Source organism: Leptonotus elevatus, chromosome 11 (genome assembly GCF_054856555.1).
Source record: "Leptonotus elevatus isolate MCC_2025b chromosome 11, RoL_Lele_1.0, whole genome shotgun sequence".
NCBI classification, from domain to species: domain Eukaryota; kingdom Metazoa; phylum Chordata; class Actinopteri; order Syngnathiformes; family Syngnathidae; genus Leptonotus; species Leptonotus elevatus.
Window position 1 is genome coordinate 1,012,934 of NC_141249.1, and position 23,852 is coordinate 1,036,785.

Consider the following 23,852-nt stretch of genomic DNA (forward strand, 5'->3'; position numbering starts at 1 on the left):
TCAGTGTGGGTGCATTAAGGCCCCGTCCACACGAAAGCCCGTTTCAATGTATCCGCAGAAGTTTCTTACCATATGGGCAGTTCGTCAAACACAGCAGCGCTGTTTTGGCGCTTGAAACCGATCTCTTTTGGAACCGGGCTCCAGAGTGGAAAGACTTTAAAAGGCCCCGTATTTTAAAATGCGCACGTTCCAATGTGGACATCATATGAGGCACACTCCTCCAGTGATGACGTAGTGGTCGCAAATCGGTGATGATGACATGTTTTAGTTTGATGACGTATGCTCCAATTCTCGCGTGACTGCGTGTGAACCGCCAGTCTGTCTGATAGCCGTGTCGTAGACGTTTTGCGCAACCTCCTTAGCTTTTACAGCAAAATATTTTGCATGATGTTGTTGTCTTGAATCACCTGCCATTGTCACTTCTCCTGTGTTCGTCTCACCAATCTGTATATACTACTGGTACAGATTAGACATGTACAACTCGTAGGCTAGTATATATATATATATATATATATACAGTGCTGCTCAAAAGTTTGTGAACCTCTTGAGCAATATGGACTTTCCAATTGTTCCAACCTGATTTTGTTGTTCAATCTGAACCATTACATTTTATATGAAATAACAGGTGTATTTTAGCATTTCAATGCATTGTTCTTTTTTTTTTTTAATCAATTATGTAGTCAAAACTTAATTAAAGAGTTTTTGGTCAATTCATGTAGGTGCCAAAGTAAGTGAACACTGAGCCGCATTGCTTAAAACAAGCAGTCAAGTAGGATCAGGTAGGACAAATTGCTAAACTAACCACTGAAATGGACCAATGAAATGAGAGAGGTTTAGCAAAGAAATTGTGCATCACTGACTAAAACAGAGACAAAACCACTTTAGTCTTACCCAGGTGAACCCATGAGAGGAAGAGAAATCTGTGGGTAGTGAAAGCACATCTATCTAGGGAAAGCTATAAAGTCATCTAAAAAAAAAAAAAGATCTTCATCATTCCACTGTGAAGCAGATCATCTGCGACTAGAGAACACTGAAAATTATTGCAATTCAGCCTAGAAGTGGATGCCCTTTTAAAATATCAGCAAGACCCACAAGACAAATGATAATGGCGAAAGCCAACCTGTGCATCACCTCGAGGGATTTGCAGACCTCTTTTGCTGCATCGGGGACACATGTGCATGCTTACTTAAGCCTCTACTCACAAAAATGATCAAAGCTGCCCATCTCAACTTTGCCAGAGAATACCTGGACAAACCTGAAGCTTTTTGGAAGTCCCTTCTGTGGTCATATGAGTCTAAAATTTAACTGTTTGGTCACAACTAATCTTTGGTGTAAAGTCAACACTGCATACCAGCAAAATAACCTTATCTCTACAGTGAGGCAGGGTGGTGAGAATGTTAAATTCTGGGCTGACTTTTCATCCTCAGGACCTGGACAACTCCACAGAGTCCAGGGAATCATGGATTCAGAGGAATATTGTGAAATCTTGGATCATAAAGAAGCCGTTCTTGGTGAAGTTACAGTCTGGTAGAAGATGGATCATGTAACATGACAATAATCCAAAGCATTCCAGCAATACAACCAAGGAATGGCTGAAGAACAACAAGATTCATGTTCTGGATGTGCCCAGTTAAATTCCTGACTTAAATTCTTTCAAAATACTGTGGCTGAACTTGAAGCGGGCAGTTTATGCTAGACGCCTATCCAACCTCTCTCAATTGGGTGCATTTTGCAAGGAAGAGTGACAAAAATCCCTCAAAGTAGATGTGAAAGACTGATAAGTCACTACAGAAAGTGTTTGAATGAAGTTATCATTGCAAAAGGAGGTGCAATGTCTGATTAAGCGATAGGTTCACATACTTTTTCACCCATGAAATTTGAATTTTTCTTAAATCAAAAACTTTTGCTCAACAATGAATGACAATATTATCATTATTTTTGTTCAAGTCCATTATTTTAAATGTCAGCTTTGTAGATTGGGGTATGACTAAACATTTAATACGGTTATTTTAATATTTTATACAAAAAATCTGACCATGTCTGCAGGGTTCACAAACTTTTGAGCAGCACTGTATACGCACCCCCCCCCCCCCCACATATATATATACAGTGCTCTTTTTTTCATTCATTCATGATGCCATCAATGAAATGCAGCTCCCCAACACCAGCAGTACTCATGCAACCCCACATGAGGGCACTGCCACCACCATGTTTCACTGTAGGCACCACACATTTTTCCTTGTATTCCTCACCTTTGCGACGCCATACAGTTTTGAAGACATCAGTTCCAAAAACATTTATCTTGGTCTCATCACTCCAGAGTATAGAGCCCCAGTAGTCATCTTTGTCAGCATAGGCCCTGGCAAACTATAGGCGCGTTTTTTGGTGCCTGAGCTTTAGGAGAGGTTCCGTCCGTGGACGGCACCCATGCATGCCATTCCTCTGCAGTGTACGCCCTATTGTGTCACGGGAAATAGTCACCCCAGTTTGGTTTTTTTATTTCTTTAGATAACTGCAGTGATTTTAGATGTCGATTTTCTTCCACCCTTCTCATTGGAAGGCGCTGCTGTCAAGTTGTTAACATCCCTGGACGACCTTGACGTCTCTATGAGATGGTTGCAGTTCCATCTTTTTTAAATATTTGTACCACTTTTGCTACAGTATTCTGACTGATAATAAGTAAAGCTTTGCTGATCTTCTTGTAGCCGTTGCCTTTGTTGTGCAAATACATTTTTTTCCTTCTCAGGTCCCGTGACATTTCTCTTCCGTGTGGTGCCATTGCTAACAGCATGATATGGGAAACTGTAAGTAACACCCATTTATAGTCATCAGTCTGCTTGACACCTGTGTAATGAATAATTAGACTCAGCTGTAGACGTTTGTAGTCTAAAATTTGGGCTTTTGGGGCTTTGCGCCAGAGACTTTCAGTGCAGTGTACTCATTTTTTCATCACCCTAATTTGAATAAAACTGAAAATTCTGTTCTCTAATGTTTATTATTAACCTTACTTTAATGTTATAAGTTAAACAGATGTTATACAAATTTAGTCTTGTCAATATTTTAAAAATTGTTTTTGATTTCATTGACATATTGTTTAAAGTGTTATTTTTCGTAGGGGGTGTACTCATTTATGCTGAGCACTGTATATATATATATATATACTGTAAATGTATAGAAACGTATGCCGAGAAACGTTTCTTGTGAGGAGTAATATGGCGGCCTCACGGCTTCAAAAGTCTTAGCTATTCAGATCAGTGGTTTTGTCTTCTTCTCTACGCTTTCCGTTAACTCCCTGTGGCTGCGCTACAGCGCCCCTCCAGACTTGGGGGGGGGGTGCTGGGTTGTGTGTGTGTGTGTGTGTGTGGGGGGGGGGGGGGGGTTGTGGTGGGTTTGGGTGGGGGACAGAGGGCGTGGGGGGAGCGTGGGCAGTGGGCCGGTGGGGTGCCTGGTGGGACTGCCGTGCCCCGTTCTGCTGCGTTGGGCTTGGGGCGCGGGCCGTGTTGGGGCGGGGGGCGCTCCTGGGTTTCCTCTCCGGCCGGTGGCCCCTGCGGGGCCCGGGGGTTGTGCCTTGGCGCTGCCGCGGCCTGGAGGGTTGTGCTTGCTCTGTCCTGGCCGGATCGATGGCTGCACTCTTTGGTGGAGGTTTTCATAAATGCCAGATCCACCATACCAGCATCTACCGAAATTCAAACACAATCTGCTTCTTCCTCTGGTTGTTGAATCGGTGGAGGCTGATGTCTGTGGATCTCACTCTGCTTCATCTATCCTTCCTTCCTTTCCCCATTCTTTCCTTTGGTCTCTTGAGGTCTCCCTAATTTGTTGGAATGTAGATGTTTCTGGGGTTGGTGAAAGATTCTGGTTGGTAACCCGGTGGGTAGTAGGTGTTGGTCGGTGCTGGATTTCACTTTCCTTTCTTTTCTTTGATCCTTCCTCGGGTCTCCTGACAACTTCACGACTCTAGCTGGATTCTGAAGTATTCGGTTTAGGTGAGCGGTATGGGATTTTTAATAGATTTTAGGTGAATTAATGAGCACACACTCACACGCACACACATATGCGCACACACACACACACACGCACATACTCACGCACATACTCATGTACATAAAAAAAAAGAAAAAGAAAAAAAGAGAGAGAGAGAGCTTACCGAATGAACAATACAATTTTTCTTACTCAGAAGTCATACGCTCGGTTCAGTAAAACCCTGCCTCTCCCCCTGTGGCTGCCGCGCCCCTCTCATGACGTCGTTTGAGCTAGCAGCTTTGCGAAACGCCCACGAAACATACAGATAGGTTTTAAGCCGATTTTTATTTACTCTATATAAATTTACTCTAAATTTCACGGGCTGCTAGATCTCTGCGTTTGGTCACGCAAGCCATCAATTCTTGAATAAACATTTGAAACAAAACGGGTCCTTGCCGCAAGAAATCATGGAAGAGGAGGGAAGCAGAGAGGTTAGAGGAAAGGAGGAGAAAAAAAAAAGAACACAGTGGGTCACAAACCCGCGCCCTATTGCTTATGAGGAGCGCACTATCCACTACACCATCCGTTCACCTAAATGCATCAGCGCAAATGTTTTACTTGTAGTTTACACCAGTGTCAGCTAATGAATTTTAAGACAGCCAATTGTCATTTCATTGCACTTTGGCATTGCAAATGTGAAGAATAATTGATTGCTTTGAATTCATTTGGACAGAATGTTTATTGATAAGAGGAAAAAAAACTTTCGAAAAATCTCAGATTAACTTGTCACTGTGGCCACAATATTTGCTCACTATCCATCAAATTTAGACATTTTGTAGTCACAAGGGTTTTCTTTCAGACAAACCAACTTTAGTCCCTTTTATTTGTTTTAAAGCGAGAAGTCTCTATTCAACCCTATGTTATTTTTTTTTAAGTTCCAGTTTTTAACCTGCTCTAATTGAGTAATTTTTTTAGAACCTTCTCACGTTCCCCTAACCCTCGCTGTTCTAACGAGCCCTTTCTGGAATCTGTATCTTGGAGGTGTGAGCTTTCTCATAGAAATCAGTTGAAAACAAATGTGTGCACGTGTGTGCTGATTCAGGTGTTTCTTGTCAACTGACATTTTCATGCTGGGGCAGCGCTATACCTTCTTTCTTTTTTTTTGACTTGATGGACTGATTTCAACAGGAAGTGACCTGTTATCAATGGGAAGTGACCAGATTTCAACAGGAAAGGACCTGATTTCTACTACTGCTACAAATACTACATGCAGCTACCTTGCAAGTCCCATTCAAAATGTCAGTGGGAATTTTTCTAGTTATTATTATTATTATTATTATTCACCAGAGCTTATCCTTGATTTAGTATTCCCGTAGGCTCAAGAAGAGTGACACAAGTAGTATAACAATAGATAAGTGCCATTTGTGGGACTTTACCCGGTTTTGGCGAAGTTGGTCCAATAAGTCATCATCACAGCACTGAGCATAACATCATTCTTCGAGAAATTGCAAGGAAATAGCTCAGTTGGTCCAGTCATTGGAAGGCCAAAAACATAGGGGATCTCATCTCCATGAGATGCGTCAGCCCACGGTGGCACCTAATGAGTCGGAGAATAGTTGGGTTAAACTCCAGTAAGGTCAATAGGACATAACATACATGAAAATCATGCAAAACTAAAATAGCAAGGCAGACAATTTAACATAAAAAATAAATGAATTAAAAAAAAATCCAAAGTGGTTCGGAGATTGTGTAAAGCGTATACAAAAACAGCAAACAATCATCTGCAAATCCTTTTCAACCTATATTTAGTTCAATAAACTACAAAGACAATTCAAGAATATTTAATGCGAACTGGAAAACGGTTTGGATAATGGATGGATGGATATTTATTGATGGATATTGTATTTTTATTTTTACAAATATTCACTCATTTTGAATTAGATGAGTACAGCACAACACAGTACAGTACAACACTTCTGTGTTACTTACATCACCTTCCCTTTTGATGTCACTCAATATACATTATTGGAACTGAAGACACTAATTGTTTCAGCTTTGTACGTAGAATTCTTTTCAGTTCATACTTGTTGAATATAACTTAATTTGCTCAATTGTTTGGGTCTTCATTGTCATATTTTGCACTGCATAACACGCTGTACATTTTCAATGGGAGACATGTCTGGACTGCTGACAGGCCAGTCAAGTAACACCATGTTATAACAGCATGCTAAATGTGGCTTAGCATTGTCTTGCTGAAATAAGCAGTAATCTCCCTGAAAAAGACGTAACTTGGATTATTGTCAGCATATGTTGCTCCAAACGTGTATGTACTTTTCAGATAGCCTTTCAAGCCACACCTGAAAGAAAGAAGATCAGTCTAGACAGGATTCCAATAACTGATAATTGGCCCGGTTCAAAACGAACCGTGCGATCAAATTTGTTTATTTGCTGTGACATAATCTTCGTGAGCAACGTTACTCCAACATTCAAAATAGCACGCGGGAGAGACAATAGATTGTTTCAAAAGTAAATTTTTTAGGCATGTGGGAATATTGAAAATCATTCCCACGCTGAACTGAATGAGCTGAACATTTTGAATGTAGAATGGGAATGAATTGTTGAATGTGTCATTGGAAATGAATGGGGATTTGCAGAGTCAAAAATGTATACTCACTCATGTGGAATGTGGAAATATTTTGCATGGGTGAACTATATCACATTTAATGGCAAGGTAAATTGAATGAGGTGAATGTTTTGAATTGATACATTCTCTTAGTTCACAATGAGATGTGCTATCAATTAAACAAACCTTTCCCTTAGAATGAGTTTTGTTGGTGAAAAATATACAATATTTTGTGGGAAAATGTAGACATTTTATTATGTGAGAATTGGGAGAGTGCTGAAAATGTATCCCAAGGTGAACTGAATGAGCTAAACCGTCTTAATTTAGAATGGGAGTGAATTTTGTAATGTCTCATTCGAAATAATGGGGATTTTTGGGATAAAAATGTTGAATCGTGGATCAACTAAGAAAGTTAGGAATGAGAAAAATAATAGCCCGTGAAGCATGAAAATTTGAAACATGTTGAGGTTGGAATGGTTTAAATTTAGAAGTAGTAAAGGACAAAATATGGCGGAAAATAAAGATATAGTAATACTAGACTAAGTGCAATTTCTGGAGAAATTGCGTGGGAATGCTGAAAGCTGAATGCTAATAGCTGAATGCTAAGCCTAATTCTTATTAAGGAAATTGGAAGATAAATTACAAATTATTAATATTTTATTTGACAATGATTTGTATTCAATATTGCATATATGTTAAAGATTAGTTAAAACTGGATTCAAACCCAGAAACACTGATAACCAGCTCTTTTTCTTAACCACTCAGTCACTTTAGCCATAGAAGAATCAGTGACATTGTATCTAATTGCAGTGAATATGTCCGTATATACATCATCCAGTGTGGCAGATAAAGACTCAAACTAATACCCTAACTTGCCTTCTTCAAAATCATTTCAGTGAAATTATAATCCATTTCCTGATATGATAGTCAGCATGTATTGCCATGGATACATTTGCTATGTACAGTAGGAGGTGGGATTCCAATCTGCGACCTTTTGGTTACTGGACAAAGGACTTAACCAAGTGCGCCACTGAGCAGTATGAGTGATCTGGTGATGATGAGAATCCATTTCCTGATATGATAGTCAGTTGGTATCGAACCATCGAATGTACTAAAATGTGGTCTAAACAGGATTGGTACTTGCTCTAACCACTAAGCGGAGCTAACTTGACTTGCTCAAATTCAGTTCAACAAGGAGGATTTGACCTGGAGTGTGAACACCTCTGAGCTGCTGAAGAAGGCCCAGCAGAGACTGCATTTTTTGCGGGTGCTCAGGAGAAACAACATCACCAAGAGACTGTTAGTTTCCTTCTATAGGAGCACTATTGTTTTAAAACGAGTGTTTTAATGTATTGTATGTGTGTGTGGTTCACCAGCTAAACAGTGGCTCAGAGGAAAGCACTCCGGAGGGTCATTGACACAGCCCACAAGATAATTGGCTGCCCTCTCCTCTCTCTGTTAGAACTGTACAAATCCTGCTCTTCCATAAAAAATAAAAACATTTTGAAGGACACCTCCCACCCTGGTCATTCCTTGTTCGAGCTGCTGCCATCAGGCAGACGGTATAGGTCAATTAGAACTAGGACAAACAGATTCAGAGACAGCTTTTATCCCACAGCAATAAAGGCATTACATAACTGTAGAATGTAACACTGGTTGCTTAGGGATAGAGGGGATTGTTCAACTGCAAGATGTGTGTATGGTTGCTTGGCACTAAGTGTTTATTTTAGTTCGTTTTATCTTAGATGTTTTTATTTTTAAATGTGTAGTTATTTATTTTACATCTTTTATAGCATGTCTTTTATAGTTTTATATGACTTGAATGTTTTTGCACGGACTGGTTTGGCACTTAAATTTTCGATGTACATGTTACAATGACAATAAAGATTCAATCTATCTAAATTCATGACTAAATGGCTTATTTATTTTTGAAAAGTGTCATCTGACTCTGAAAGTTAACATGAATTTAATAACTTCAGTGAAATTATAATCAATTTCTTGATCTGATAGTTAGTTGGTATCGAACTACCGAATGTACTAAAATGTGGTCCAAGCAGAGTTTGAAGGCAGGGTCTCCATGGTGGTTGGCAATTACTCTAACTGAACTAACATGACATGTTTGAAATCATGCCTAATGGCGTATTTATATTGGTGAAGGCTAGCATGTGTTCAATAATTTCAGTAAAATTATAATGCATTTCTTGATATGGTAGTCAGTTGGTATACATGTATATCACTTAGCATAATAGCCATGAATATATTTGCAATGTACAGTCGAAGGTGGGATTCAAACCCATGACCTCCTAGTTACTGGAGAATGCACTTTACCAACTGCGCCACTGAGCAGTATCAGACCGATGATGTAAAGTTTTATGTATGGAAGTGGGCGTGGAAAGTAAACTGTAAGTAGTGTGAAATCAGACGATATATACCCCAGGAGGCGTGAATTTTTGAAGTAAGTTGAAATTTGAATGGTGTAAATCAGAAGTATTATGTGGGAGTTGTTACACGGCAAAAAAGTGTGGAGAATAAAAGTCACAATAACATATGTGGAAATGCTTCAGCATTATCACAACAAGATCAGTGGTGTCCAAACTCGGTTCTCCAGGGCCAGAGTCCTGCAGGTTTTAGATGATTCCTTGCTCGCACCTGATCCAATGAACAGGATCGTTATCAGGCTTATGCAGAGCTTGCTGATGAGGTGTGTTGGAGAAGACAAACATCCAAAACCTGCAGGATTCCGGCCCTCAAGGACCGAGTTTGGATACTACTGAACTAGATGAAACCATTTCTGGAGAAATTGCATGTGAATGCTGACATACTAAATGAAAAATAATATATAACAATGGAATCATACTGAATGAGGTGGAATGTTGCTGAAAGATATGGAATTATGTAAAATGGTATTGAATGATTTGGAATGATGTTAAATGATACTGCATTATATAGAATGTTCTTGAACAGTAGTGGTGCAAATGCATGCAGTGAATGAAGTTGAATGCTATTGAATGATATTTATTACGGATTTAGGTGAAATATTGGTGCAATATGTGAGTGAAAAATGTGGACTTTTTTGTAAGTGGGAATGTTAAAAATTAGGGATGAGCGAGTACAGCCTTATCTGTATCTTTATCCATTCAACCACCTAAATTATCTGTATCTGCATTCGGAGAGGCGGGGCCTAATCAGAAAGTAGAGATGTAACGATATCCAAACATCAAGATACGATACGGATATAATGATATCCAAACATCACGATACGATATCACGATATGAAGCTCACAATACAATAATTCTCACAATATTGCATGCAGTATTAGGCTTATTCAGAGCTTGCCGATGAGGTGTGTTGGAGAAAAACATCCAAAACCTGCAAAACTCCGGCCCTCAAGGACAGAGTTTGGACACCACTAAATTAGATGAAACAATTTCCGGAGAAATTGAATGTGAATGGTGACATACCGAATGAATTTTTTTTTTATAAAAATGGACTCACTGAATGAGGTGGAATGTTGTTGAAAGATATGGAATTATGTCAAATGGTAATGAATGATTTGGAATAATGTTAAATGATACTGAATAATATAGAATGTTCTTGAACAGTAATGGTGCAAATGCTTGCAGTGAATGAAGTTGAATGCTATTGAATGATATTTATTATGGATTTAGGTGAAATATATTGGTGCAATATGTGAGTGAAAAATGTGGAATTTTGGGTATCTGGGAATGTTGAAAATTAAAGATGAGCGAGTATAGCTTTATCTGTATCTGTATCAATTCAACCATGGAGATTCCTGTCTAACCTCGTCTGTCATCCTGACCATTACCATAGTGAACATGAAGTGGCTCAGAGCTGATCCCTGATGTAGTCCCACCTTCACCCTGAACTCCTCCGTCACACCTACAGCACATCTCACCACTGTCCTCATACATGTCCTTCACCACTTGAACATACTTCTCTGCCACTCCAGACTTCCTCATACAAAACCACATGTCCTCTCTGGGCACCCTGTCATAAGCTTTCTCCAAATCTACAAAGACATAATGCAGCTCCTTCTGGCCTTCTTTGTACGTCTCTCTCAACATCCTCAAAACAAATACTGTACTGCATCTGTTGTACTCCTTTTTGGCATGAAACCAAACTGCTGCTCACAAATGTTCACCTCTGCCCCAGTCTAGCTTCAACTACTCTTTCCCATAGCTTCATTGTGTGGCTCATCAGCTTTATTCCTCTGTAGTTGCCACAGCTCTGCACGTCTCCCTTGTTCTTAAAAATGGACATCAGCACACTTCTCCATTCCTCAGGCATCTTCTCACAATCTAAGATCCTGTTGAACAACCCAGTCAGAAATGATATTGCTACCTCTCCTAGACACTTCCACACCTCTACAGGTATATTATCAGGACCGAGTGTCTTTCCACTCTTCATCCTCTTCAATGTCCTTCTCACTTCATTCTTAGTAATCTTTGCTACTTCCTGGTCCACAACAGTCACCTCTTCTACTCTTCATTCTCTCTCATTTTCCTCATTCATCCACCTTTCAAAGTAGTATTTCCATCTTCCCATCACACTACTGGCATCTGTCAACACACTCCACTACCTATTATCACACTACTGGCATCTGTCAACACACTTCCCTCCCTATTCTTTTTTACTGTAACCTGCTGGACGAGTGCACGTCCTTCCCATCTCTGTCTCTTTGCCTTGCCAACCTGTAGAGATCAGTCTCTTCCTCCTTACTGTCCAACCTAGTATACAAGCCATTGTAAGCCCCTTGTTTGGCCTTTGCCACTTAAACTTTCACCTTACACTGCATTTCCCTGTAATCCTGTCTACTTTTTTTGTCCTCTCAGTGTCCCACTTTTTCTTAGCTAACCTCTTGCTCTGGATCCACGTCTGCACCCCCTTATTCAGCTACCAATTCTCCTTATCTCCTTTCTTTCCAGATGACACACCAAGGACTGTCCTATCTGTTTGCTATAGTTGTCCAGTCTTCTTCAAGCACCTCCTGACCACCCAGAGCCTGTCTCAACTTCTTCCTGAAAGTCATACAATACTCTTCCTTTTTCATCTTCCACCATTTCATCCTCTGCTTTGCCTTTGCCCTCTTTGTCTTCCTCACCTCCAGAGTCATCCTACACACTACCATCCTATGCTGTATGCCTACACTCTCACCTATCACTACTTTGCAGTTGCTGATCTCCTTAAGATTACACCGTCTATACAAGATGTAGTCTACCTGTGTACTCCTATCTCCACTCTTGTAGGTCACCCTATGCATCTTCTGGAAGAAAGTATTCACGACAGCCATTTCCATCCTTTTTTCAAAGTCAACCACCATCTGTCCTTCTGCATTCCTCTCCTGGATAACAAACCATTGAAGTCTGCAGCAATGACAACTCTCACTTTTAGGGATGCTCTGCATCATTTCATCAAGGTCCAATCTTCTCCTCCAGCTCACATCCTACTTGTGGCGCCTACACACTAACAACATTGATCATCACACTTTTGATTCCTAGCTACAGGCTCATCACTCTATCTGACACTCTTTTTACCTTCCTAACAAACTCCTTCACGATAACTCCTACTCCATTTCTCTTCCTATCTACACTATGATAGAACAACTTGAACCCTGCTCCTGCTTGCATATCAATGAATAGATGTGCAATTTCTGGAGAAATTGCGTGTGAATGCTGAAAACTGAATGTTTTAATATTTGAATGCAGTCTAGGCTGGAATTCTAACTTGCATGCTCCACCACTTACTGGTCAAATGCTCCACCACACTATCAATGAGCCACTGGGGACTTGAAATGTTGTGAAACCTTGAAATGTTGTGAAACCTTGAAATGTTGTGAAATGGTATTGAAGGATGTTTTGCTGAATGCATGCTGAATGTGAATGTGTATGAATGGGGAAATGAAAATAAATGGGGTTTAGTGGGTTTAAAATGTTGAATAATGCTAAAACTGGGAAAGGCTTTAATGCCATTGACTTTAATGGATGTTAAATAATTGGACAATGAATATTAGATGAAATTGAAGTTTGATCAAAATTTGCACCAACCAGAATTTGAACTATGCTCTACTCGACATGTAATTTTATTGAATATAGTGGTATAATAAAGCTTGAATTTGCTGAATGCCATGTTGAGCTAGACAAAGTGCAATTTCTGGAGAACTTGAGCACATACTGAAAGCTATATGCTAATACAATCTGAATGCATGTGGAATGCTCATGAAGTAAATTGAAAAATAAATTACCTGAAAATTACAAATTATTAAGTGTAGTTGAATGATAAAGTTGTAATTAAAAAACAAGTTTGAAACAAGATATCCATTATTATTGTTTAACTTCCTAATTGTGTGCTACTTTGTGTTTTACTTTAACATAAAATTTCAATGAATGTTTGTGGTTGTACCAAGCCAAAATGTTGAAAAACTCAAGGGCTACGAATACTTTTACAAGGCGCTGTAAGTGTTGGTAATGCCTAGGGCAGAGTTCCATGCGAGCATGACGTTTAAGTTTGAAAATTCCGTCCATAATTAAATTTCTTTCAACTACATTTCACCTCATTCAATATGATTCCACATATTTCTTTTTTTTTTCATTCAGCATTTCAGCATTCACACGCAATTTCTCAGAAATTGCTATATCTAGTTATTATTGTATGAATGCTTAAAGGCGCTGTAGAGGTAGAAACAGCGCACAATGCATATCGAAAGGGGCTCAACAATAGTCCTGTCTAAGTCCATTCAATTTGAAGTCCTTTGTGACACAAGACTTCAAATTTATTAGCTAACCCTCTGTTTCTGTCATTCCTAGATTATTTGATTTTATATTTCTATTCTATACACAGTCACTAACTCCAACTATCTGTTTCTTATTTTATTTACAGCTACCTTTTTCTCAGACTAAGGTTTAATGCAAAACGTCTACATTTTCTTCATGTGGTCAAATGCATTTGACAAAACAGCTGCCTACCGCAAGGCAAGGCAAGTTTATTTTGATAGCACATTTCATACACAAGGCTTTACACAAGGAAAGACAACACCTATAAATACATCAGTTAACAATAGGGGCTTTTCCACCACTGGAACTTATGGAGAACTTTTCAATTTACCTTGGTAAAATTCAGTTTGCGCGTTTTTCCACCACCAACAATTTCCGGGGTAATTAAATTCCCCAGGGGGCATCCAAGTACTATCTCAGCAGCAGGGTCTTTCTGAGCCAGACTGGAACTTTGAGGGGGCGGGCTGCACTTAAGGAGGACCAAAACTGCCAACATTGAAAATAAATGACTAAATAAATAAATAAATATCTAAAAGTGAAAATAAAAACAGCTATCAAAAATATAATTAAAAAATAATAATTTAAAAAATAAATATAAATGGAAATAAAATAAAATAAAAATACATATATGCATAAATAAATAAAAGTCAAAGTAAAAATAATAAAAAAACAAGATTAAAAAAAATATATATAAAAATTGTCAAAATAAATACAAAAATAAATATATGAATAGAATTAAATATCAATGAATAAATTAAAAAAGCTTTGCTCTCACATTTATTTATTTCATGCTGCCAGGACAAAATTGTATTCAAATGAGGGGGCGGTCCTAAGCATGTCTTGGGTTGAACTACCTTTCATTGGTCAAGTGAGCGGTTCGGTGAACAAGTCTCGCTGGCTTACATGGAGAGCTCCAGCAATGGACGACTACCACCCAAGACACACTTAAGACCGCCCCCTCATTTGAATAACATTTTTTAATTATATTTTTTATATCCGTTTTTATTTTCACTTTTAGTCATTTGTTTAATTATTTAGTAATTTATTTATTTTGAATTGTGACAGTTTTGATCCTCCATATGCACTGACCAAGGCTGATTGGATGGTCAATTTCGGGGTGGTGTTGTTTTTACATCGGCTGGGCTCATCAAACTCATACGTCATCAAACTCATTTGAATTAATTACAGAGAATTCTAAGATGCTGTGGAAACACAAATTCTAAATTCCCTGCAGAACTTTTACAACCAAGAACTCCTGTTACTTACTCAAAGATCCTGGGCTTGTTGCAAAGCAGAGAAAACAAGTAGCAAGTAGCTTACAAAATTTACTAAAATAATATACATTCACAATGTTAAAACGTAAGACGGCAAACTAACATTTAGAGTAAAGAAATTTTCTAAAATAATTAAAAGAGAAAAACATGATCTAAAAATCTTTAAAATACCTAACCAAAGGTATAGGAAAAAAAACACGTTTCTAACCTGGATTTGAAAGCATTTACACTCGGGGCTGACTTCTGTTGGCAGATTATTCCATTTGTGTGCAGCATAACAGCTAAATGCAGCTTCACCATGTTTACTTTGAACTCATGGTTCCACTAGTTGACCGATTGACAGATATCAGAGCCCTACTGGGTTTGTATTCAATCAGCATTTCTTGAATATATTCAGGACCTAAACCATTCAGTGATTTATAGACCAGTAGCAGAATTTTGAAATCTATTCTACAGCTGGCTGGGAGCCAGTGTAAAGCCTTAAGGACTACAGTGATATGTTCTGATCTCTTTGTTTTGGTCAGAACCCGAGATGCAGCATTCTGAATTAACTGCAATTGGCTGATGTTCTTTTGAGAGAGTCCAGTCAGAAGATCGTTACAATAATCGAGTCTGCTGGAGGTAAAAGCATGGATAAGCTTCTCTTGGTCTGCTTGAAGCATGCAGTTCGTCAGTCTGGATATGTTTTTCAGATGTAATATGATTGGTGAAAGTCAGCTCTGAGTCTATTAGAACCCCAAGATTACGAACGTGGTCTTTGGTTTCTAAAGACAGTGACTCAAAGTGTTTTCTAACAGCAATCCTATTTATTGCCGAGAAAAATTACCTCCATTTTGTTTTTGTTTTGCTGAAGCAAATTTTCTAGATTTTTAATCCATTTGTTAATTTGCTCTAGACAGTGACAACATACATTAATTGAACTGTTGTCCTTTGGGGACATTGATAAATACAGCTGTGTGTCATCAGCATAACTATGATAGTCAACATTGGCGTTCTGAAGTACTTGGCCAAAAAGTAACATATACAGACTGAACAACAGGGGTCCAAGAACTGACCCTTAAAATTTCCAATGGTCACAAAGTAACTGCTTTCCTCCAAGTGGGATCTGGGATCTGAACCATTTTTGGACTGTTTCATTTAACCCCACCCAAGTTTCCAGCATGTTCAACAGTCTACTGTGATCAATCGTATCAAATGCTGCACCAATAAGACGAGCGCTGATACCTTCCGTGCGTCAGTGCTCAATCTTATGTCAGTTAGTATTTTAATCAGAGCTGTTTCTGTACTGTGATGTGGTCGGAAACCTGACTGGAATTTACCAAAAAGTCCGTTTGAGTTCAATAATTTGTTGAGTTGATTAAAAAACACTTTTTCAACAATTATGGTTAAGAAGGGAAGTTTTGAGATGGGGCTATAATTTGCTAACAAGAAGACATCTAGCGCTCTCTTTTTTAAAAACGGGCTTGACGGCGGCTACTGTCAGAGATTTAGAAAGCTCACCTGATTGAAGTGAGCAGTTGATTATTTGCTGCAAATCAATGTGAACAGATTTCACAATAGTTTTGAAAAAGTCAGATGGTATTGAGTCAAGACAGCTTGTGGAAGGTTTCAACTGCGAAACCAAGTCTTATAGTATTTTGATCCACTGAATCAAATTCTTTCACAGTAATTGAATTATTCCTGTGTGATTTTAAGTGCTGTGTCAATTTGTCATTTTGCTGGATTGTGGCATCTGTTGAGAGGAGTTCTGGCGCTGTTTGATTTGGGGGATTTGTAGTTTATCGACCACGGCAAAGAGAGTGTGAGTATTGTTGAGGTTCTTACTAATAATTTCAGTGTTGTTGTCTACCTATTACTAGCTCTTTGTTAAAATTATGATGACATTGTTTGTACAGGTCAAAATGAACTTGGGAGTTTAGTTTTCCTCCATTTTAGCTCTGATTTCCTGCACTTTAATTTCATAGTTATTATGTTGGTAGTAGTGCTGTCAAAGTTAAAGCGTTAACTCATTGATTAATCACAAATCATTATCGCATTAATCATCTATTAACGCAGATTAAACATACCATTAATTTTGACGGCAGATGATGCTTTAGCTTGACAGGAGATGGTTAGGTTTAAGGTAGCGCAGGTTGTGTTGTGTGTGAAATAAACATAAGCACATGCATCAAAGTAAAGCATTTAATAAATGTTTGCATATGACCATTTAAGCTTACGCCCATGAATTATTGGCTACTGTTCCAAACAATTCTTACAGAGGTAGTAGTGGAGTGACGATTTGGGGCAACTAAATAAATGATGTACCACTTTGGCCCTTTCCAGTTGTCAATCTCGTCCTTGGAGAGTTTGATGGCAGTTCCTCTTGAGATCATGTCATGAATTTGCTCTCTGTAAGTAGCCTTCCACTCCGGCTCCCTCTGGAGGCGTTTCTCTATGTTCCTGAAGGTCGCTTCTACCGCATGTCGGTTGTCTGGTAGAATTGCGGGGTCTCCTTTCCATGGATAAGATGCGTCCCAATGAGGAGATTCACTACGTTTATCAGATTGCACATAGGTGAGGCATATCTTGATCTTCTCCAGGGCTCTCTCTTCTCCTAGGGCCATTTCTTTGCCCCCAGGTGGACATTTGCCACATTTACAACCACCACATCGGGGATCACAGGCGGCACCAATACTGTCCCACTCAAACCATTCAAGTATTTCTTTGTTGATAGTTGCAGTACTTTGGTGGATTGCCTTTTCTCCTTCCGTGTTGACTTCACTAGGTCCGTCTGGAGCCACGATAATTTCTTTGTAAGCCCTCAAAGTTGTTCTTATTGACCGTGCATAATGAACGTTAGACTTGTGTACTGCCAGATTGACTTCTTCAAAGAGAGCAGGATGCGTTCCACCAAGGGGCCATCCCAGAGGACTAGATCTCCCACTATTTTGATTGGCTGTGGGACCAGGCGTCCTTCCTTGTGGCTGATCAATAAGGTGATCTTTTTGGGGCGGACTAAGTTCCTTAGTGCAATATCTGGGAAAAATCTTTGCAGTTGCCTCGGTTCTACTGCTTGATTGACTTTTGCAATATTTTGTAGACCATAACAGAGGATTTTGTGCTCTGTTACAGTTCCTTTGGGGGGTTTTCCTCTAAGTCGGAGAGTATACCTCTTGGTATAGACAATCTTCTCCATCCCTCCAACTCCTTGGACGATCAGTTTAATTTATTCGCCATTTAATTTGAGACATTTAGTGGCATCATAAGATATATAGTTGGTGTAAGAAGCGAGGTCAATCATTGTGCCGACTAGCTGGCCTGAATTTGTTTTCACTTCAAGTAGCATCATTATGACAGCTATATATGACAGCTAGCGTTGCTACACACTTCTTTTGAAACTTTGTTTGAGAACGCTTCTTTGAACTCAGCATTCAGCTCCGGAGTCAGTTTAAGTTTAGCGAGGAAGTCCTCTTGTTTGTCGGTCAGTCTGATCATTATTTCTCCAATTTTTGAGTCACTTTGTTCTCGGATCTTGCTCTTTCTTGGTCTGTGGCTTTGGACAGAGTAAATAGTTATGGTCTGATAGCCCCTCTTTCTTACATTCATTTGTTGAGCATAGGTATCTTTGGGTGCACATACCATCTTCATCATGGACGCGTAAGCACTTTAAGAACACTCCTGCTTTTCTGAGCTGCGCCTTCTTCCCTGTCGGAGTGAGCTTCTTGAAGACTTTACAGGCAAACAGTCTCCCCACATGTTTTTTGTCTCCACACACAATACATGAGCTTGGCTGAGGACCACCTCTTAGGTTACCTCCTAATACAAAAAAGCACAAACCATTGATGATAAAAAAGGACCTTCACCAAAGCCACATCATGGAATACCCCTGATGTGGCTTTGGTGAAGGTCCTTCTTTCTTTCTCTTTTCCGTTTGACTTTTCATAGTTGTCACTTCGGCTATACTGTAGTTGGTCCAAGGATATCTTCTTGATCTTTTAAATACTGCAGTAGACAATGGAAGTGGTTTCTAGGTGAAAAAAACACTACCAGGGTCATTCTTGTGTATTTCTCACTTTTCCTTCAGAGAGTCAGGTAGTTTGCTTTGAATCGAATGCACCACCACTCGATTTTTTACAGCGTCTTCTTCCCCTAGGACTTGAAGGTCTCGAAGAGCTCGTTCCACAGCTTGAATTAGTTCAATTGTCTTTCACTTCTTTCACAATTAGTAATACTATCTTTGGCTTGTTTCCATACTTATTGTCCAAGAGCCTGAACTCTTCCCTCGCAGATCCACAACTGGATAATACAAGATCTCGTTTGACTGTCATCTAAGCTGCCCAAAAGATAGAACTTCTTCACATTTTCCAATCCATTAGGGTTGCCTAGCTGTTGAAGGCCCTCCCTTTCAGCTTTCCAACGGTAGTAGTCTCTCATGTTGCCAGAAAACAAGGGCAGACGTGCTCGCTCAAGACTGATCTGAGGCCTGTCATAAATCATGGGGTATGCGCCGGAACCTCTTTGCTGTAAGACAGGATTGTCAGTGAATGCACCATAGCGTCTATCAGGGGGCATGCTGGGTAGGCTCGGCTGGATACCGCTTGCAGGCGGATCAGGGTCAGGTTGAAAGTCCTCGGCTCCACCTTGCTTGCTGGTTTCGCCCTGTTTCCTGTTTTGGATTCGGTCCGCTGCACCATCTGGTGGCACCTGCTTCACAATTTTTCCTTTTGTGCAGTCTTCTTCTTCATCAGAATGGTCCCAACTTCGAGGACTGCCTAGCCATGCCCACTCATCCGATAGTTTTGCATGCTGCTTCTTCAGCCTGCAAGTGCGGTCCCTTGACTCTGTCACTTTGGACCGAGGGATTAAGTCTATCCACTCAGACAAGCATTTTTCAAGTTCATCAATCTCCCAATTAAATTCTTTATCCAACAAATCACGCTGCTCCCTTGTCCTCAGCTGTTGGTCGATCGCCTCAGCTCTGTCCAATGCTAATTTAGCCTCATCAGCGAGCGTTGTCATTTCTTCATCAGCAAACCTGGTCCAGAAGCTACTCAAAACAATCAGTTCAGTTTCACAAAACTTTTGGTCACACTCAGCTGTTTTATCATCAATGGTTTGTGCTTTTTTGTAGGAGTCTTCATTGTCTACTTCTCTCAGGGCCAGGGCATTAATCAAATCCTGCCACCCTGACTCTGGAGTGGTCATTTTTAAATTCTCTCCAATCTCCAATCTTTTCATGTCATTTTCCCCCATTACAATACCACCGGAGGCGAGGTAGTTGGCTTTTTTAGTGAATGCAGCCTGAGCTGCTGTCCACTTCTGCTTTAGCCTCTCCAGCTCCTCCTCCGATGATGTTGCCATCTTGCTGATCCTTTTGCGCCAAACACAATTTATTTTCGCCAACTGGGCTCAAGTGGTCCTTTTTCTTTTAGACTCTGTCCTCTTTTGGCTTTTATTTGTGATTCTTCAGCTGGCAAGTCAGTAGATGATCAAGCAGCTTTCCTTGTGGGTGGGCTGTTCGCTAATCAGAAGTCCAACAATCTCCAGATTGTAATTGTTGTTTATTAGTTTCAGGCTATCCTTCTTCCCAGATCCTTAGCTAACTTTGCTTTGCTTTGCAAACGAAAACCAACAGTTTCTAACTGTTCGGATATTTTGTTTCAGCCCTCTGAAAGGGCGCAGCAGGACACATACATCGGTAATTAGTCTTGTGTGTTTATTGAACAAAGGACCACAGGTTATAAGCCTGGAACAAAACAGACAAAAAAAACTATATCGCAATATAATGTTATATTCGAATTATGAAAATAAACGCACTGTACACATTGCAGTTTATTGCGTCTGAATTATTTATTCTCGTTACTTTGGCCATCTTTCTGTCACTTGTAATCACAGGATTGCTACAAGCTTCCTTAGATTGGGTTCTGGGGACATACGCTGTTTATGCATAGGTAGTCTGGACCCAGAGCATATCAAACCGAGCTGTACTTGAGATTCTCCATAGACAAAGATGGGGGTCGGCAAGTAGGTGGCTGTTTGCTGAGGCTTGGTGGAGTCCGACGATTGGTAGATAGCTCTTTATGGAGTCTTGGGGGGAGCTGTTTACCAAGTCTTGGAGGGAAAATGGTCGAAACCCCGAAGTCAGTAGATAGCTGTCCGGAGAGTCTTGTAGATAGCTGTTTGGAGAGATTGACAAGATGGTTCATTTTATCGTTGAAATCCGGAGGGGAGTAATTCAAAGGGTTGTTTGGGAGCAGTGGACAGTGCTATGGTTGGTCTGATAGTGAATGTGGTGGTGTAGTTTGGCAGGCATCGTTCGTGGGCGATGTACAGTGCAGGGTTGCTGATTGGTCGGCAATTGGACTTTCGGAAGATGATAACAAATCAATCTATTCTGAAGGGCGGGATATGGAAGATGGTATTTCAGCCGCACCAGACTCTTCTTATCTGTTGTTTTGGTTCATCTTGCTCTTTGTTATGGGAACATAGCGTCCAGTGATGCACGCTGTGTAAAATGTTGGCAGCCAGTAATTTAACACCCTGCCTATTGAGATAAATCCCATTGTGTTGAAAAAAATGGCAATGTTCATAAAAAAAAAAGAAAAATTGTCAATAAAGTTCACTGAATAAGAGGAACAGATGCTTTTCAGCCAGTTCGAGAGCGACATAATCTGTCTGAAATGCTCATCACCTGAACGAAACGTAGGCAGAGGACCCCTCAGAAATACTTTTGCATTTAGAGATAGCATTTTATGTAGAAGGGTTAATAAAGTCTTGGTTCAGTATCTCTGACTGTTTTTTTCAACACAACAAATGCTCCTTTGTGAATCACAACCGATATGACATTCAGATGCTCAGTAGCAATCTTGTTGACTTTTTCTGAAATGTCCAACACCATGTCATTAGCAAAACACAGAACATTTGTATTTTTTCTGCTACACAGACGTTTAACACGTTTGTGTCTGTAGCTGAACTCATTTGCTGAGAAGCTCCACTTTCATACCTTTGACTGGTGCTTGTGATCCACTGAGGCTTGCTGGCTCCATGGCAGTACGGCAAAACTGTTTCTCAGTTCAATGTCAGAGTTTTGTCTTCATTGACCATGAGATGGTTTCCTTTTTCTTGCCGGTGCCAATGTCCAAGGCTGATTTCTTAGTGTTAAAGTATGCTTTTGTATAGGCCGACGAGTATCCTCAGTCATTGGTCAGCTGTTGGGTGACAACTCCTCAGTTTTGGCTTTGCTCCAAGCACATTCCAAGGAGGGTCAGTGGATGGCGCTAGCTCCATCTTCCATTTCCTATTCACCTCCACAAACATTTCAAAGTTGTGTATTCTTGTCTCCAGCACTGCCAAACTTCTGAAGAAGTTTGTGGTATTCATTGGTGGAGGTGGAAGGCATCATTCTTCCAGCCTTGTTGCTAGTAGCATTTACGAGCTAATTAGCAGGTTATGTTCACGTTATCGTGAGTAGTTTACAAAACATTTTGAAAAAATGACCCCAGCAGGCTGTATCTACAAGATGTAAAGGTAGCACAACCACATCAACGTAAATGTCCAGGAGAAATTAAAAAAGAAAAAAAAGAAAAAAGCAGCTGAAAGAATGCAAGCAAAGCAGGAGCTGAGCAGATTAGATTGTGTCTACACACTAGGCAAGCAGGAAGTAGCTTTTTTAAGGCGAGCCTTAGAAATCTATATGTAAAGTGTGCTGTTTCTACCCTTAGCTGTCAGTAATGCCTAGGGCATGAGTTCAATGGGGCATGACAAAGTTAGGTTTGAGAAGAAAAGAACAAACTCTGAAATTGAGACAAATTGACTACAGGCTTTGTTGTGATATGTTGCATAAAAATAAACTGTCCTTTCCTATATTAGAAAGAGGAAGCACCTTGACCCGATGATTTATAAAACAAAGGTTAAAGAAAAGTTTAAGAGAAAATTAAAAAAAAATCGGACAACCTTGTCATGTGCTCAAAAACGAAGGTGCTGATTGGACAAAGAGGAGATCTGTATCTGAAATTGATTGCTCTTCCTAAGTACCCGGATGTCTGTCAACTGATTTCAATTCAATGATTAAAAATAAACAATACAAATTCAATTTATGTGATTCAAATTCAGCTTTGAAATGTAATTATTCAATATATAAATTCAAATCAAAATGATTTATATTCATTTTCTCTTGGCACATATTTCAGTCCATAGTTATTTTCTGCTGTTTAATATCCAAGTGTTTGTGAATGCATCAAGTGACTAATGGAAATGGGGGTGTTCGTGGAGCAGAGTAGTTGAGGCAAACATTCGAAGTTGTTGCTCATGTCCACACTTTTGTCTGATGCTGTTTGTTCTTTTTTTCGGCGTCAGCTATGGCCAACAGAAGTTTGCTTGTGCTTAAATATGATTAGATAACCAACCGGCGTGTGCTGTCAACTTACTTGAGAGACATTATAGAAGTGGACGGCTGCCAATGTTTTCTTTTCAACATTTGTCAGTCTGTCAGTCAGTGACCCAATTATTCATGATTACATTGACAAACAAAAACCCACTTCCGCCAATGCTGAGTCCGTCAATTTTTCCAAGTTTCTCTTCAACCGGTAATCGTCAGCAAAATGGGCGTCCGTCATTGACGGATTGACATACCATCCGTCAATATTGATGGAATGCCCACCTCTGCTGATTTCTCCAAAACAAATGGATGAAATTGAAAATGCATGCTAATATAATTTTTCTGATAAAAAAAAAAGAAGACATTATGAGAGTTTATGAGTGAAAAATGGGTTATACCAACTGAATGATGGTTGTAAACTGTGAAGGGCTCCCTTATTATTGTTTATGTGACATGAAAAGCTGCAATGGTGGGGTTTTACTGTGAAAGAGGTTTCTCTGCTCTTAAACTGATCAAAACACTAGAACAATCATGATAGCCACTTGAGCCTTTTAAAAATATGATATGGAAATTTTTACACGAGTAGCACTTTGCATGGAAACAACTAGGGGACTTATGCTAATGTAAATCATGCGAACAGATCTGTAAATATTAACAGGTAGATAAGGTACATATTAAGGTAAACAACCATATCCACAAGTGTGTCACTTTTAGACATCCCTGTTCCCTTTATTTAGCATAGATAGCATGATTTTAATTGTATATATTTTTTTAAAATAATAATCTGCCATTGTCTTCTTGTAATTAGGAAATAAAAAGTGTGTGTGTGTGGGGGGGGGGGGGG

The 23,852-nt window shown here is 39.6% G+C and overlaps 1 protein-coding gene across 4 annotated transcripts in view; it reads right to left on the reverse strand.

Annotated features, from left to right (window-relative positions):
- nlgn1 (neuroligin 1) overlaps positions 1-23,852 on the reverse strand; it is a 230,978-nt gene that overhangs the window by 60,257 nt on the left and 146,869 nt on the right. For all 4 annotated transcript variants that reach the window (XM_086088428.1, XM_086088430.1, XM_086088429.1 and 1 more), the window contains one exon: positions 5,400-5,560. In XM_086088428.1, coding sequence (XP_085944554.1) covers positions 5,400-5,560 — 161 coding nt within the window. The remainder of the gene's footprint in view (positions 1-5,399; positions 5,561-23,852) is intronic.